An 18,723-nucleotide genomic window follows, 5' to 3' on the forward strand; every position below is an offset into this window, starting at 1 on the left:
CTGTGGTGGGGAAACAAAGTTCGCAATATTCTTAACCATAATATAAGTTTGTACAGAGAAATATAGTTATTGTCAATTAATGTAAACATGGTATAAGGAGGGCAAAAAAGGGCAAGGCTTTTGACACTGTAATAATTATTGGATTGACGCATACAAATGCTCAAGCATTCCTGCTAATTGCAAGAAGTTATCATAATATATAAGCAAACTGCAGAAGCCTGAGAAAACATTGGTAAATTTCAATGTTCATTCATAGATTTTAAAAAATGCATTTAAATTTTCTTCTGTATGATCATTGAAAAGACAAATATTTTCATGATGTGAAACTGTCAAGTACATATGCCATTATTGCTTCAGTAGTGGATAGTTTAAGTGTTTAACTTTCACCTTGTGGCTATAACCACTAATTTTAGAAAAAAAACACTGACATAGAATATAAGTATCTTCCATGGGCTAGAGTGTAAGATCGGTTCATCCCGTCCCGAGCATAGGGTGTTTTGTGGAAACGAGGTTTACCGAGTTTCCTCAAAACACCCTGCGCTAGGGTTGGGATGAACCTATCTTACATGAGTGGCTATGGTAGATACTTTTTCTCCCACCTCATTGAAACAAAAATAAGTAAAAATGTATTTTTTGCTGGAACTATTTTGTGCGTAGTGAAAATAAATGCTTATAGATATCATTGTCATGGATATGCGCGCAGTGATTCACATTATGTTAATAGTCAAAGCGGCCTTTAAATAGTTCTGAGGAGAGTGAATCATTATTTCTTGAAAGGTGCGTGAAAACTTTTTTATGGAGATATTTGAAGCAAGAAATAATTAATTAGCAATCTAAAGTTCTTAACAATCAACCCAATAACTATAGAATGCTTGGGCATAGTGAACTCAAACTTGGTAGGCAGCTTATTCATTACTAGCAGATGAACCAGAACGATTTTAAAGTCAGTGAGTCAAAAAGTAATGTCAGTAACTGATGAGCTTAGGAATCTCATACTTGGTAAGCAGTTTGAACACTTATACCAGCGGATGACCCCTATTGATAATTGATACCAGAATGTTATTAACCTACATCATTTGCTTTAAAGTTAGTACTAGTTAGTTTCTTCATTGTTTTATTTTTCATACCATATTTTCTATTTAGGTTTTCGTTAAAAAATTAAATTCTGGCAAAAAATTATCTAACATTATGTAAAGTGTTCACTTAGGCCAAATAAAAATATACCTCTGTTTCCAGTAACAGAAAAACTAGGGTCGGTTGGGATTTTTAAAAAAAATAATTTTGTATCGAATCAATTATGTTATATCTAAGAGTTTTATATATCACAAAAAGTCTGAAAAAAACAAGCTTTGTTTAATGGTAAATTAAACTGACATAATATATTCAATGATTTACGCATCAATGTTTTGGGGGAATTTCCATACTGTACAGTACTGCTATTCCTGGAGGTTTTGTTACGTCACAGTGGGATCTCACACCTGTGATTGGCAGTATAAATAATGACTTTCAAGTTTTAGCAGACGACATTTTCGAGGGAAAATCAATACACAAAAGATTAAGCTTCAGATTTTTAAACATCCGGGATATTGTTTACAAAAAGAAAGATGCAAAATGGAAGTATTGAAATGACCCTATTGAAATATGCGGGAGATGCGTATACATCCAGTAGTGTATAGGGTCGGCCAGATGCGTATACATCTGCTATTGAGCTTTGTCGGCTTTCTCGTATACATGCGCTAAAGGGTTAATGTCTGAAGTAATTTCCATACCTTCGACTACCGTTTTTTCCCCGCCTATTTTGCCCATGAAATCTGGTGTGTTTTTGTATACATTACTCATTTTTAAGATATGATCGGTTTTAGAACAAATCCAGCACTTCAATTTCTACAACTCTGTGATATTGTTTTAGCAACTAAATTTGTTAATCTGTTCGAAGAAAATCAAAGATTTTCTTGTCAACTGTGAGCCCTCTAATGTTGAGGTAGGTTAATAATAGAACCAGTAAACGCGGATATTACTTTATTTTACGTATCTTATTTTCGTACAATTAAAGTTTAATTTATATTTGTAGAGAATTCACACATTTCGGTCATTGTTTGACGATTATGGGTTATTATTTTTTCGATCGTATGGTATTTTCTAACAAGCCTAGATGAAATCCTGGCAATAAAATGGGATTAAGACCGATTTAAGTACAAACCATAGCAATAGCCCCACGCCTACCTAATCCCAGTTCGTGCACTGACGTCACAAATTGTACCGTTTGATCTGCAGCCGACACATTCCAATGAATGTGTTGTTAACTATTCGCAGGTGTTTGGATTTCAGTTGATGGGACTTAAATTAGGCGAAATAAATAACCGTTGATAATTGCGGATAAATTATTTAAGGATTAATGAAATGTGTATTGGAACCTGGCAGTTAGCGTGCATGAATTCGCAAAGCCTAATCAAAAGAAGCCTGCATGATGTAAGCAAAGCTTAATCGTAAGAAAAAAGAAAGCTTTGTTTTGGACATGGTTAGATAACACCGCTAACTATATCCTTAGTATTTTCATCATAAAGGCAGCAAAATGTGTCTCCTGTGATCACCACGTGTTTGGACCATAAACAAGATATCAGACAGTGCGAACTCCGCGTCTCGGTAATACATATCAGGAATGAAAGTTTATTCTCTGGGAACAGAGACAGGGAAACAACGAAAATAACGACAAGATATTTAATTTTTGATTTTTTACTTTTATCCCTAAAAAAAGATTATGGTCGGCGAATCGGGTCAGTCGGGTTACCAGAAACAGAGGTATTTTTTTATTTGACCTTACATGTTCAATAATGCCCAACAATCTCATTTAAAAGTACAAAGGACATGACTTGACATCCACTCTGTCTTGCAGTGACTATTCATGTTCATGTTTATACTTAGCTCATTTAAAAAAGCTCATGTAAAATGTTAGTGATCAATCTTAAACCTGCCAGATCTGCCCAAGCATGACTGGATTATGGCCCTTGAAATGCTGCAGTATTTTCTAAGGGAAACAACTTTGTACAGTGACATGTGTATCATTGTTGTAGTTCTTGCCCTTTATGAGACACATGGTTTACAGATTGCTTCGCTTTGAAAATGAGTTCAATATATACCCACTTAAGCTTAAAATTTACGAAGATTAAAATTATTTAATATTAAAACTTTTATTAAAAACAACAGAAATAATGTGGTCCTGAGAATATAATGGATAAATTCCCTATGAAGTTTCATACAAGGTCAAAATTTAATGTTACACAGGGTGTGTAAAATAGGTTAGTAAACAAACTTCAGGCAACTTCATAAGCATCTGGATGACACAACAGGGTTATCATGATGCATTTTTATGATGGGGTCATAAATGTATAAAATGTAGGCACCTGGGACTCCATCCATTTGCTGGATTTCCTGCCCTATTTTTGTGTATTATATACATATATCAATCATGGCTTTTTAACTGGAAATGGGTATTTTTATGATGGGAGGTAATATAATTGATCTTGATCCTAGCATTTTTTTATCCAACATTTTTTACTGATTAAAATTTCAATGTAATGGTACAAGCCTTTCCTCAAAATTCATTTGCAGATGACCTGATTTTTTTTTTTTCATTGACACCATTCATTAGATTGGCCACAATTTTGGTGAGTAAATTGCTCCAGCCAGGATTTGAAAAGGGCTAGGGCACTTCTGATGGGCATTGAATAAGCCTTAATTGGGCACTTGCAATGGCACATATTAATTTATTATCCCCCGCCTATGAAATAGGGAAGGGGATATTGAAATGGCGTTGTCCTTCCGTCTGTCCGTCTTTCCTTCCGTCCGTCCGTCCGTCACCTGCGTTTTCTCAGTAACTAGCCGGTATAATTTCATGAAACTTGAAATAAATATGAACCACTGTACTGGAATGATGCCCGTCCAAAAAAAATTTGATTGGTCAATTATCCTTGGAGTTATTGCCCTTGATTTTTTGAAAGATGCACATTCATAGCCATTTCTCAGTCACTAGCTGGCAGAATTTCATGAAACTTAAAATAAATATGAATTACTTTACTGGGATGATGCCTGTTCATTTTTTTTTTGGATTGGTCAATTGTACTTAGAGTTATTGCCCTTGATGTTTTGAAAAACTCTCATTTACAGCCATTTCTCAGTAACTAGTTGGTAGAAATTCTTGAAACTTGAAATAAATATGAACCAACATACTGCGATGATGCCTGTTTATTTATATTTTGGATTGTGTAATTTCTATATGAGTTATTTGCCCTTGATTTATTAAAAGATCCATGTTTGCAGCCTTTTCTATGCAACTAGCTGGTAGAATTTCATGACACTTGGAATAAATAAGAACCAACATACTGTGATGATGCCTGTCTATTTTTCTTTTGGATTGGTCAATTTTCCTTAGAGTTATTGCCCTTGATTTATTAAAAAATCATTGTTTGCAGCCGTTTCTCAGTAAAACCAATGTGCTTATCTTTTTATTCTTTCTGTGATTTTTTTTAACCTTCAAGCACAAACAAGCCATCAAGCACAAACAAGCCATCGTTGGCGGGGGATATCTTTTCACTGAAAATGCTTGTCATGTGAATGTGTTGTAACTACATTCAATACTTATTATTAGCTCTACTGGCCAAAGGCCAGAAGAGCTTATGTGATGGTAATGTGTACGTAGTATGTGCGTTCATGCGTCTGTAAACAATTGCTTGTTAACACGATACAGTCTTCAGTTTTGATTGTATCTCGATGAAACTTGTACAGTATCTAGATATTCATTAGAGCTCGGTTCCTTTCGAAAACCAGCCAGATCCGTCCATGCATGCCTAGATTATGGCCCTTGATAGTATAAAAAATGCTATTGTGTAAACAATTGGTTGTGAACACGATACAGTCTTCATTTTTGATTGTATCTCGATGAAACTTGTACAGTATATAAATATCCATTAGAGCTCGGTTCCTTTCGAAAACCAGCCAGATCCGCCCATAAATGCCTAGATTATGGCCCTTGATAGTATAAAAAAATGCTATTGTGTAAACACTAGCATGTGAACACGATACAGTCTTCAGTTTTATTGTATCTCAATGAAACGTGTACAGTATTTTGATATCCATTAGAGCTCGGTTCCTTTCGAAAACCAGCCAGATCAGACTATGCATGCCTACAGTACAATCAACGAGTTAGACCCACTTTCCGTTTCCCTCCGCGGATTTTTGCTATCGCGGACAGCAAAATGATTTTATCGACTTTCCGCGTTCCTCGGAGTTTGAATTTAAGGCCCTCAGAGGGTGATCAGTCGACCAAAGAATAACGAACTCGGCGTTCCTCGGAGGGGTTAACTCCGCGAAACTCTGCGGACACTAGATAAGAATCTACGCTAAAGTTATATTTATTTTATTAAAATTTTCAACCGATTTCGACAGCTCCAGTAAATTGCTATTATTCTTTTTCCTTTGCCCGTTTTGCATTAAGTTAGCTTACCACAAGAATGCAGTCGTATTTCACTAGTTGCACATGCATCTTATAAACGTGTTTTTGCTAATGACTGATAAACATATTTCTTCCGAGAAATTCTAGGTTACACATTTTCGGAAAATCAGGAGGTCAAACACGTGTTCCAAGTTCACAGCGCATGGTTTTGAAGGCCTTCTTGCCTCATTTTCTGTGGAGAATTCCATGAAACGTCAGAGCTATTTTAAACCACCAATAATAAATAGTATATTCTACATTGTATTGATCACGCGCTTGACGTCAGAGGTCATGGTTCAGAATCGTGTAAATAGTTGGCTGCTTTATGATGCAATAACTTAGTGGATATACTTTAATGATTCAATGTTTATAATTCAAGACAATATTCAAATGGCATTTACGGACATAAATACAAATTAAACGTTGGTACATGTAAGAATCTTTAACGATTAACAATGTGCATAAGCATAAAAATAAATAACTTCTAAACAAGAATGATTTCTTGCTTATCTGATTAGACTCGGAGTTCCGCCGCGGGATCATAAAATCAGACGATTCTCAACGCTATCGTTCATATTAAACTCGGCGGTAAGCCAGCCACTCGGAGGAACTCAGGGGAATTTTAGCGAGGGCAACAGTTTTACCTTCGGAGGAAACCCGCGAACACCGACTCTATCCCTCGGAGTGAGCGAGGAAAGTGGGTCTAACTCGTTGAGTGTACTGTAGATTATGGCCCTTGATAGTATAAAAAAATGCTATTGTGTAAACACTAGCTTGTGAACACGATACAGTCTTCAGTTTTGATTGTATCTCGATGAAACTTGTACAGTACATGGGTAAAAGTTTTCCGGATTTATCCGGAAATTCCGGATTTTCGTATTCCCGGAGGGTCGAATTTCTAATTCGTCGAGATCCGTTGAGAAAATTGGGGGGGGGGGGTGAGGGGGTTAGGCTGGGACCTTGAAATATATTTTCCATCGCTTATTCGATGCTTCGACGTTCGTATAGATCTGCGATAACTTATGTTATTATTGTCTTATCCGAACACTGCGGTATTTTGAAACGACGCTGTGACGTATATTTCACGGAAATAGGCGGGAAAACACGACTTGCTGCGCGACTAATCGAATCGATCGGAAGATTAACGTCATTGAGGAGAATCACGAAAGTTTCCATATATGGCAGACGCGGTCCTTAGTCACAATTATATTAAAAAAAAGGCGCGAGTAGTATTTTGTTTTCAAGTTTGGTCAGCGATGATATCTGAGCAAGCTTAAATCTCAGTTTCAATCTCAAGAAATTCGAATTGAATCTCTCTCGTGAGCTTTCCGTGACAGAAAGCATCAGTTTCCGGGTCATTTCTCCAGAAGTGTGCGTAGATCGTAACCTTTGCAAATATGTCATGTGCTATTTTAAGCATTTTCCATATAAGGTAACCTCTACTTCCGATACCGAAAAACTTACAACAGGCCTCTCAAAAATAACCGCAAACTTGCTGAGTTTACTTCGGCAATGACAGAGAGGTAGATTTAGGTCTCATTAGCGGTAGTTTGTGTTCAAAAGCGGTAGAATTTCTAATTTCTTAAATTTTCAGACAAAAACAATGACGGAAACAATGTAAACAAAAACTTGATATTTGTTACTATTTTTAGATTTTCGGAAAATACGCATTAAATACGTCATGGTTGAGACTTGTCAAGTGCCAGTGTTTTTGATTGAGAAACAGAAGAAATATTACCTCTGACTTGTAAAAACAAGTTTATTATCAGAAGTGCTGCTAAAAAAATCAAATCAGACTGCCAGAACAGGTCGGAGTGTAAGTGCAGACGACTGCAGTACTGTATATGTCAAATTTCCCCCCAAAATGTCGTAAAATTTTATACACTGAAGATAATTTATAACACCTTAGTAATGTTGTTTCCTTTATGTTTTGACAGTTTTATTATGTCTTGGATATTTACAAAAAAGCTGATTAGTAGGATGCCAATTAACAAGAATGATTAAAGGTCTTTTGTACCGTACCGGTAACTTAGCAACGATCTCGGCCGAAGTGCGAAGTGATTTGACAAGTTGCTTATTGCACCATGTTCTTTAAAGTGACAGATTAATATGGTATTTTAGCATGGTTAATTTTGAGGTTTTTAAAATAAAATTAGTAAATCATGATTCCTGGCTTGCTTATGCAGGATATTCTGTAGTATGTAGTGTCACATGTATATCAGTATACTTATTCATATAGTCATATTTGTCTGAAAAACCTTATTCCAATACTCCTCATTATTTAAAATTAAAGCCTGGAAAAGGCATTTCATATCCACTAAAATGGCTATGTTCAAGGACCCCTGGCCAAGGCTTCGCCCTGGACCTGACTGGGGGCCCTGCGGCCCCCAGGCCCCCAGCATTTTTCAGGATTTTCAAAATTCTCAACTTTTACCCATGTACAGTATTTAGATATCCATTAGAGCTCGGTTCCTTTCGAAAACCAGCCAGATCCGACCATGCATGCCTAGATGTTGGGCCTTGAAAGTATTAAAAAATCAGTTCGTCTGTAAACAATTGCTAATGAACATGATACAGTCTTCTGTTTTGATTATATCTCAATGAAACTTATACAGTATTTAGATATCCATTGGAACTTGGTTCAGATTTGCCCATGCATGCCTGGATTATAGGTCTTGAAAGTATAAAAAATGCTATTTTAAGCTAAGTATATTTTTAGCCAAGTCTACATGAGCGAAGTCTATTTTTAGCCAAGTGTACATGTAAAGTCACAATTGCTTGTGAAGGTTTTTTCAAATCATGCCCCCCCCCCCCACCCCCCCCCCCCTTAAATTGGGAAATGTTAAAAACCTTTTTGTCTGAAACCACTATGCAAATCCTTACCATTTTGAACAAGGCTTTATTTAGTGGTCCACTACCATGGTTGTTCAAATTATGCCCCTTGGGTCAAAACTGGCACTGCCCTGGGTGTCACAATTTTCATAGAGACTTATTTAAGAAATATTTTCAAAATCTTCTTGTTTCAAACCACAAGGCCCATACCTTTGATATTTGTTGTGGAGCATCATATGATGCATTTGAAAACATTTGAAATAATGCTACAGAAATGAAATTTTGACGATGAGTACAGTTTTGAAAGCAAATATTTTTTACCCTTATATAACCTTTACTTGGCACATATTAAAATAGTTCATGCAACTAATCTGCTTACAACATGTCCTGTCCTCAGATGTTGAACGTGCAGCATTTTCATCTAACCCAAACACTAAAAGTGAACTATATATTTGTTGCCTATTACTCAAACGTACATGCTCTGGATTGAAAATGACCACAAGAGCCATGCCAGTAGATTATAGGCCTTTTGGGCCTCTTGTTTATGAATACATTAGCTGTTATCTTTACTTAAGTGTCAAAATTATGAATATTTATTATTTTTAGCTCACCTGAACACAAAGTGCTCAAGGTGAGCTATTGTGATCGGTCTATGTCTGTTGTTTGTCGTCTGTCGTTCTGTGTCAACATTTGGCTATAATCATCTTCTTCTCCTAAACCAATGAGACAATTTTGATGAAACTTCATAGGAATGATCCTTGGTTGGTGTTTTTTCAAAATTGTTCAAAGAAATTAATTCCATGCAGAACTCTGGTGGCCATGGCAACCTAAAGGAAAATGTCAACAATTGGTTATAATCATCTTCTTCCCCTAAACTGCTTGGACAATTTTGATGAAACTTCATAGGAATGATCCTTGGTTGGTGCTTTTTCAAAATTGTTCAAAGAAATTAATTCCATGCAGAACTCTGGTTGCCATGACAACCTGAAGGAAAAATTACAGAACTTTTTTGGCAAATACTATGAAGCTTAGTGCTTAAGTATTTGGTGTGTAACATTGTCGATTGGTTATCTGCCATGTTTATTCAAATTATGCCCCTGGAGAAAAATTGGCCTCAGCCCGTAGGGCTACAAGTTCATTATAAATACACTTTGATAAAATCTGATAGTTATGTAAAGTATTTTCTTGAAGCAAGGGCAGCAAGTCTTGCTATATGGTCTCCCTTTTTGTTGGAGATTCCACTACTTTCTATTTTTAGTAAGAAGGGAATATATTTTAAATTTTATTAAGTCTTCAACATGTTCACTTCTGAAGTAATTATTGTTCTTTTTTTTAGGTTCAAAGATACAAATAATTATAATACACATTATTTTGTAGAAGAAATTTCCTTTTTACTTAGTAATAAATTTAATAATCAGACTTTTCCATTGAACTTCATGTTGATTATTGTTCATGCAGATGCTACATCTTATCTTCTGTGTAGATAGTTATTCACTTGTAACTTACACAAAGAAAATTTTTATTATTAACATTTGAAGGAATGTGATGTTGTCCTAGACGGGTAAAGGTGATAATATTAGTTGAAGGTGTTGAATGTGATCTGATATTTGATTTTAAGAGCTTTAGGCAGTTTATTGATGTTATTGGGTTGTGCACTGTTTGTTGTTTGTGTATCTATACTTAAAGTTCTTTCAGTGTGCAAGCAATTTAACATAGTTTTGTCAGTGTGCAGACAATTGAACAAAGTCCTGTCAGTGTGCAGGCAACTGAAAAAAGTCCTGTGAGTGTGCAGGTATCTGTACCAAATCTGTCAGTGTGCAGTCAATTATCAAGTCCTGTCAGTGTGGTGCCCAGGCAACTGCACAATATCCTGTCAGGTTGCAGGTGAGAATCAAATTATGTTAGTGTGCAGTCAATCATCAAGTCCTGTCAGTGTGCAGGCAATTGTGACAAATTCTGTCAGTGATTATCCAGGCAACATGTTTGACCAGTATGTTTTTATGCCCCTGAAGGTGGGCATATTAAAATCACACCTTCCGTCCGTCCATCTGTCCGTCTGTTCGTCCGTCTGTCCTGTGTCTGGCTCAATAACTTGTGTCCGTGCTGTAACTTTCTCTTGTATGGACAGATAATAATATAACTTGCCACATGTGTTCGACATACCAAGACGACGTGTCGTGTGCAAGACCCGTGTCCTTACCTCTTAGGTCAAGGTCACACTAAGTGTTAATTCACAATGGAATGCTGCATATAAAGACATAGAGTATAGGATGTTTTGTCTGGCTGTAACTTCTTCCTGTATGGACAGATTTTAAAATGGCTTGCCACATGTGTTTGACATACCAAGACGACGTGTCAAGTGCAAGACCCATGTCCCTACCTCTAGGGTCAAGGTCACACTTGGTGTTTATTCACAATGGAATGCTGCATATAAGGACATAAAGTATAGGTTGTCATGTCTGGGCTGTAATTTTCTCTTGTATGGACATATTTTTAAATAACTTGCCACATGTGTTCGATATATCAAGATTGCATGTCATGTGCAAGACCCGTTTCCCTACCTCTAAGGTCAAGGTCACACTTAGTGTTGATTCACAATGGAATGCTGCATATATATAAGAACATAGAGTATAAGTTGTTGTGTCCGGGCTGTAATTTCTTCCTGTATGGACATATTTTAAAAAGACTTGCCACATGTGTTTGACATACCAAGACGACGTGTCACGTTTAAGACCCATGTCCCTACCTCTAGGGTCAAGGTCACACTTGGTGTTTATTCACAATGGAATGCTGCATTTAAGGACATAAAGTATAGGTTGTCGTGTCTGGGCTGTAACTTTCTCCTGTATGTTTTTTTTTTTGTAAAATAACTTGCCTCATGTGTTTTACATATCAAGATGGCGTGTCGCATGCAAGACCCGTGTCCCTACCTCTAAGGTCAAGGTCACACTAAGTGTTTATTCACAATGGAATGCTGCATATAAGAACATAGAGTATAAGTTGTTGTGTCCGGGCTGTAACTTCTTCCTATATGGACATATTTTAAAATAACTTGCCATATGTGTTTGACATACCAAGACGACATGTTGTGTGCAAGACCTGTGTCCCTACCTCTAAGGTCAAGGTCAAACTTAGATGTTTATTCACAATGGAATGCTGCATATAAGGACACAGAGTATAGGTTGTCGTGTACGGGCTGTAACTTTCTCTTGTATGGACATATTTTAAAATAACTTGCCACATGTGTTTGACATACCAAGACGACGTGTCGCGCGCAAGACCTGTGTCCCGTTCTCTAAGGTCAAGGTCTTTTCACAATGGAATGCTGAATATAAGGACATAGAGTATAGATTGTCGTGTCCTGGCTGTTACTTCTTCTTGTATGGACAGATTTTAAAATAACTTGCCACATATGTTTGATATACCAAGACAAAGTGTCACGTGCAAGCTCATGTCCCTACCTCTAAAGTGAAAGATACACTTAGAAGTTTATTCACAATGGAATGCTAAATATGGGTGGTATTTTTAGCTCACCTGAGCACAAAGTGCTCAAGGTGAGCTATTGTGATCGCCCTGTGTCCATTGTCTGTCGTCGTCCGTCGTCAACAATTTTACTGTTAACACTCTACAGGTCACAATTTTGGCACAATCTTAATGAAACTTGGTCAGAATGTTACCCTCAATAATATCTTGGACAAGTTTGATATTGGGTCATCTGGGAATAAAAACTAGGTCACCAGGTCAAGTTAAAGGAAAAGCTTGTTAACACTCTAGAGGTCACATTTATGACTGTATCTGCAGGAAACTTGGTCAGAATGTTAATATTAATGATCTCTAGGTCAAGTTCGAATCTGGGTCATGTCCGATCTTAAACTAGGTCACCTGGTCAAATTTAAGGAAAAGCTTGTCAACACTCTAGAGGTCACATTTATGACTGTATCTTCATGAAAGTTAGTCAGAATGTTTATATAAATAATCTCTAAGTCAAATTTAAGTTGGGTCATGTGCGGTCAAAAACTAGTTCATTATGTCAAATCATAGGAAAAGCTTGTTAGCACTCTAGAGGTCATATTTATGACTGTATGTTCTTGAAACTTAGTCAGAATGTATATATTGATAAGCTCTAGGCCAAGTTCGAATCTTAGTCATGTGCGGTGAAAAACAAGGTCACCAGGTCAAATTGAAGGAAAAGCTTGTTAACACTCAGAGGTCACATTTATGACCATATGTTCATGGAACTTGATCAGAATGTTATTCTTGATGATCTTTATTGGATCAGGTGAGCGATACAGGGCCTTCAGGGCCCTCTTGTTTCTGCAATTTTGGTATCATGGAGTAAAATAATGATAAAATGTTATCGGATGTTTGATCGGGAAAACTAATTTTTGGGTCTCTTTAAAACATATGGTTCTCTTTGAATGTGTGCTGTAACTAGTATGTACATTATTTGGATATGAACTACTGTCATTGGCACATATTAAAATATTTCATGCAACTAATATGCTTACAACATTTCTGACCTCAGATGTTGAATGTGCAACGTTTTCAGCTAACTCAATCACAAAACGTTCCAAGTAAACTATGTGTTTGTTGCCTATTACCCATACATACATGCTCTGGATTGAAAATGACCACAAGCACCAGTAGAGCATAGGCCCTCATGGGCCTCTTGTTTTGTTTGCTGTTTGGTTGCAAGCTAATAGGGTGTTTTGTTGTTTTATGTTATCAGTAAAATCAGCCGCTTCATGAACATCATCATCCTCTATCATTGTTGTCATTACTTTTGTATTTACAATGTCATTGTCAATACAATTTGCTATTACTGTTGTTGTCACAATCATCTTCATAAATATTGTCCATTTGTAAAGGACAGTTGTCTTCTTGATAACAAAGATAATTCCCATCTATGTTTTTCACAGTTACTGTCTGAATTTCATATAATTTAATGATCACCACTCTCTCCATTGTTGTTGTTATTGTTATCACCACCACCATCATCAACATCATCATCCATAGACCTTGTAAGCCACCATTCCCTTTATTTACAAGTATATATTGATTTTATCAGTAGTCCTTTGTTATGTCCTCTTTTGATAAAAAGGAGCATATAAGATTTGACAATTTCGGTCAGATGCTTAATCAATCAGTTTGAAGTCCATCAAACTTCACTGGTATGGTGCCCAAGGTCAGTAAATGACTAAATGTTTTAGGAGTCAGTAGGTCAAATGTCATGGTCAAGAGTCTTATGAAAACTTTGTCCACACATTAACTGAGAACAGTTTAACCATGCACCATCAAACATAAGTGGTTGTTTGAAAAGTATTTTTTAGGTCAATAGGTCAAAATCAGGGTCACAGTCAAAAGTTTCTGTTTTCCCTAAAATAGCAACATATTGGAATTTCATTTGTAGTTAGTTTATTATCCAATCATAACGAAACGGTGTGACAGTGTTTTTAGGCCTAATTTCTAGGTCATGTTCGATTGTGGGTAAAATCATATCTTTAACTCCAGAGTTGTCCATCTTTTTTGATAAAAGTTAGTAGGTTGAATTGTTGTATGTAGACAATAGCTTAAGTATTTATTATCCAAGCACGATTAAACTTGGTGACAGTGTTTGTAGGCATTACAAGTCAGCTAAGTTCATTGGGTGAATCGATTTAGTATCTCCGAGAATTATGCATTTTTACATAAAAGACCGTTTTCGGGGTCAAAGGTCAGGGTTACAGTCTTCTGAAAAATAAGTAGTCAGTAGTTCAAGATTTCAGTCATCAGTCTTATTAAAACTATGTCCATGTTTGACTTCACTTTCATGAAAACGTTTGAGTAATGCGTATCCTCTTGAAACAACTTTATTAAATCTTCCACAATCCCATCATGTTTCTTACAAATCGTCATTGAAGGGCACAGTGTTAGACATACATGTCTTGTTTTCATCAGTATCTTCCAGATGCTTGAAAAAGAAGTCACTTGTTTTCCTTTTTTCATCCTGTCCCTTGTTTTCGTCAGTATTATACAGATGGATGAAAAAAGTTCCTTTACTGTAAAATTTCATGGTTCCCTTCTTAAGTCATTCTAAGCATTTTCCTTGTATCACTAGCCCTTTGCACCTATGAGCCATTCAGGCCTTTGGTATCATTTTAGCGTATTCTGCTTGTTTTAAGATTTAACCATTTTATGAACTATTTACAAAAAACTCTCGTACCATCTGCCGAAAAAAATCTTTTCAAAGAAATAACACATCAATCTTTATCTGGCTCTTTTCAGGGCTTTGTTAATTCAGGATATGGCCTTAACGGTATGGCTCATGTAAGTACACAGTTTTCTCTGGAATTATCCCCCCTTTTACATAGTGTTATCTACCCTGTTTTGTAAAACTGGTATCGTCAGCTGAAATACACTCAACACACAGCAACCAACAGGCTTAGATTTTCCTGAAATTTTCAAAAAAAGTTCCTACTTCTCTTGTTCATTGATTTGCAGGCTTTTGATGCTTTAACTCTCGCTTGCTTTTTCTGAATTTGAAATAAATTTTTCATTAAAATACTTCAAAACTAATAGACCAGGTGACATATTAGCTCTCAGGTGTTTTTTCTTGGTATTTTGGGAATATGACCTATACCTGTGGAATTTTCGTGTCAATTTTGCAAAATTGGGAATTTCTTCTTAAATTATTACATTGGATATAATATATAAAATGAAAAACATTTTTATTTCCAATATTATATGCACAGACTCCATTAACACCTAACATAGCTTAATCTCTTTGTTTTAACTTTCTGAAATAGTCAATTGTTTGATCAACAAGTTCTTGATTCAGAGATTGGTCAGCTTGAACATGCATACAAATTCTCATCAAATCATCAAAATTGCCAAATGCAGAAAATCTGAATCTGATTAGTTTTGTCAGTTTTTTTGCAGATAGTATTTTCCAACATCAATTTGAAGTGATCAAATTCAAAAGACGCCATTTCCCGGCTCCTATTCTTTTTAATTTGAAAAAAACAACATTTTGCCGGTCAAAAACTCTAGAGGTTAAAACCTTAAAATATATTGTAAGAAATAACTCTTAAATTGTTTGTTATTTAAATAAAATGGACATAAAAGTGTTAAAATAACGTAGACAAGACAACTGCCAAAGACTTGCTACTACGTTATCGGTACCCAAATATTTAATTACTACAGCACCGAGGCTAATATGACACCATTGTATGTCTCTGGGAATAGATGCTTGCATCTTAGGGAAATAACTGTTTTGTTTATATTGTCATCATGGTTTTTTTTTTTTTTCCTTCGAAATTTTGGAACTTCTGCAGCCGATTTACCCAGGGTTATATTTTACCGGCAGTAATTTTTCTGGTAAATTGGCGGAAGGCAATTGTATAAAACAAAATTACGATTTTACCAAGCTTTTTACCGCGGTAATATTTACCCTCCTCCAAGAGGTGGGTAAATTGATTTACCGTCTCAGTTACCAGATTCAAGATGGCCGACCAGACATAAACAAACGCTCGATTCACAACTCATTTTGTCGATTTTAAAGACCAATTGAAACTTCGTGAATAAAAAACTGTTCCACTACATCCATATCAATAGAAGACAGGAATACTGAGGTAAGAAATCGCCAATAACCACTATCTGAACAAATTAATGCATTAAAAATATTCCAACTAACACATTTCATGTACAAAAACAGTGACACTAAAAATCTGAAGTTTAAGAATGTATTTACTTTGTTTCGCGTTTAAATAATTCCAAAATCTTTCAAAATTCAATGCAATGGTTCGAGACCAACACTTGATTGCAGGTCTTGACGTTACTTTGTTGAAGTGTATCCCACTTTGCACATATTTTGAGTATATTGCACATATTTACAATCAAATTGAACCGCCTGTAAACATTGAACAATAAATGACAGCTATGACGTCATTTTCTATGAAAAATACCCTCAGTCTATAGTCTTTTTCTACAGTTTTCTTTTTTATAGAGGCACAAAACAAAATACTGTAGAGTACATTGATAATATAAAAGTTTACTGTATATTTGATAAAAACAACAGCTGTGGTATGACAACATACCGAAGTATGATTTTTTTGAGTTTGTTAAAATGTATATAAATTATACTGTTTCATATACAGTTCTGTGATTAACACATTTATGTTCAATACATGTACACAACTATTTCGTAATTGTGATAATGAATATGAATAATCATTTTAGGCTTTTCATCAGCGGAAGCCAGCAGAGCCAGTGTGATGTTAGAACATATAACAGAAACATGATTAAAGACACCAAAAGCAGAGAGGAAATAAGATGTTGTTTTTTTCTTCTGTAAATTATCAGTATACTGTCATTTGAGTGAAAGCAAAATATTAATTACTGGTTGTTTATTGTGAAAGCCATCATTTCTTACCGACGCTCTTGTTAACTTATCTTTCAAATTTAAAGAAACATTTGCCTCTCCGGAACGCCGTCATCCCCCTCCCCCCATATTTCCATATTCGCGCCAAATATTCATTAATCAGCCATTTAAGATATGAAGCTGATTTTCACAGACAACATATAATTTTAGTTATTACAAAATAATTTTTCTTTTCTTTAGATTGCCACCAGTGGAGGACAAAGATTATTTGACAAATGTGCGGTCAAGATAAAATTAAAAATGAATTCATGGAGCCGCTAGTGAATTATATGCTGTTTAACATTCATTTGCTGATTCTGGTTATTGGTATCTACATAAGAATTGGCTTTGATTTTGAATTTAAAACAATTTATAGTTTAATTAAAATAGAAACTAAATTTTACACTCCTTGTATATTGTCTTTATGCTCCTGTAAAATGGAATTATGGTGACAAGATGAGTAAGTACTTTTAACACTTAAATTTGACATCCACAATGGGACAGCTTAGTTTTTAAATAGTTAAAAAATATAATCAAATAGTGGTGACAACAACATGAAGAGATCATGTTTCATTCTATTTTAAACAGAAACAATGATGACATAAATAAGCAGACACTAAAAATAATTACATTATGTTAATTATACATGATTGCACTTTTAGTGCCAAGTTGAGGTTACTGCAAGCCTAAGGGTAGGAACATAATTATACAAACATATATCTATGTTACAAACAAGATCAAAGACAAGGACTTAAGATCATTTGGTCATTTATTATAAACATAACTGATACTAAAACAAATGTCGCATACCAGTAAAGTTTAATAATCTTATGAATTTGCAAAGTGGTTGGATGCAGCATTTATTAAATGGAATTCTTCAAGAATTGTCATTTCACATAGGAGATATAGAAAATATCAAGTACACTTATAATATTTGTCTGTATTGACACTAAAAGAATCAGTGGTGTTTGCTTACATATTTTCTTAATTTCAGCAATATTTCAGTTTAAAATATACCAATGGACCCAAAGGTGCTCGTCACATTGCCTGGATACAGTAACGTAATTCACCTAAGAGTTCGGACACCTTAAATTAATTATTTTTTTCGCTGTCCGAAGACATAGAAAATTACCATTTTTACATTTTATTTACATGTTTGTTTAACCTGCCTTTTTTCTTCATGTTTGCATTTTACCACTAGCATTTTACCACTTATTAATTTATCCGTAGTAATCAATGGTCATAAATTTATTTATTTCGCCTTTAAGTGTAAATCCTTCATCAAGTTAACTAAAACACCATTTTATACATATGCATTGAACTGAATAAACACATTCTATCGGCTTCAGATCAAAGAGTCACATTGTGTGACGTCACATAACTTAGAGTTATACCCACGAGGATCTCGTGGAGAGCATGGACATTGCTATGCAGGATTAATGTATAACTGTACGATTATTGATTCTTACAGTCTAAAAGTGTGGTACAAGTTTGGAAGTTTATTGGCAGATCGCTTTACAAACATGTCATGTCTATGTTTTCTTAATCCCTTATTTGCCCTTGTTGTTTCTTTAATCCTCCATTAAATATATCACACTTCCTTTTCAACAGGCAATAAATCGTTTAGGATGGGTAGTAACTAATTAACTTGCCACAGTGGTGTATACGGTTAGGTAATCTAGCCAGGCATTATAAAGATAAACTATCTTGACCGAAATAAATAAATAATGATAAAAAAATAAGAAGAAGAAAATATGAAATAAGTATGTATTACTTATCCAGGCAATGTGACGAGCACCTGTGAATGGACCCCTAGCTTTAATTAACAAATACATGGAAAGCTGAAACAATGGTACATTTTAGATTAAAGATATGAATTATTGATCACTTTAATGAGAATCAAATGAATTCTATGAAACTCGGTGCATCATTTCTATAACAAGTTGAAACTGACTATAAATTCCTTAGGTGTCAGTGTGAGAAAAATGGACGATGCCATTAAATT

At 35.2% G+C, this 18,723-nt stretch overlaps 1 protein-coding gene across 7 annotated transcripts in view; it reads left to right on the forward strand.

The window, feature by feature from the left end:
* Positions 1–18,723, forward strand: part of LOC128213523 (single-stranded DNA-binding protein 3-like) — a 130,574-nt gene that overhangs the window by 19,111 nt on the left and 92,740 nt on the right. For 6 of the 7 annotated variants that reach the window (XR_008257746.1, XM_052919307.1, XM_052919306.1 and 3 more), the window contains exon 5: positions 14,585–14,626. The exons of the other annotated variant lie outside the window; for it this stretch is intronic. Coding sequence is in view for 5 of the 6 variants with exons in the window: in XM_052919307.1 (XP_052775267.1) it covers positions 14,585–14,626 (42 nt within the window). In the remaining variant the exon portion in view is untranslated. The remainder of the gene's footprint in view (positions 1–14,584; positions 14,627–18,723) is intronic. 7 annotated transcript variants of the gene reach the window in all.

Source organism: Mya arenaria, chromosome 13 (genome assembly GCF_026914265.1).
Source record: "Mya arenaria isolate MELC-2E11 chromosome 13, ASM2691426v1".
Classification (NCBI taxonomy): Eukaryota; Metazoa; Mollusca; class Bivalvia; order Myida; family Myidae; genus Mya; species Mya arenaria.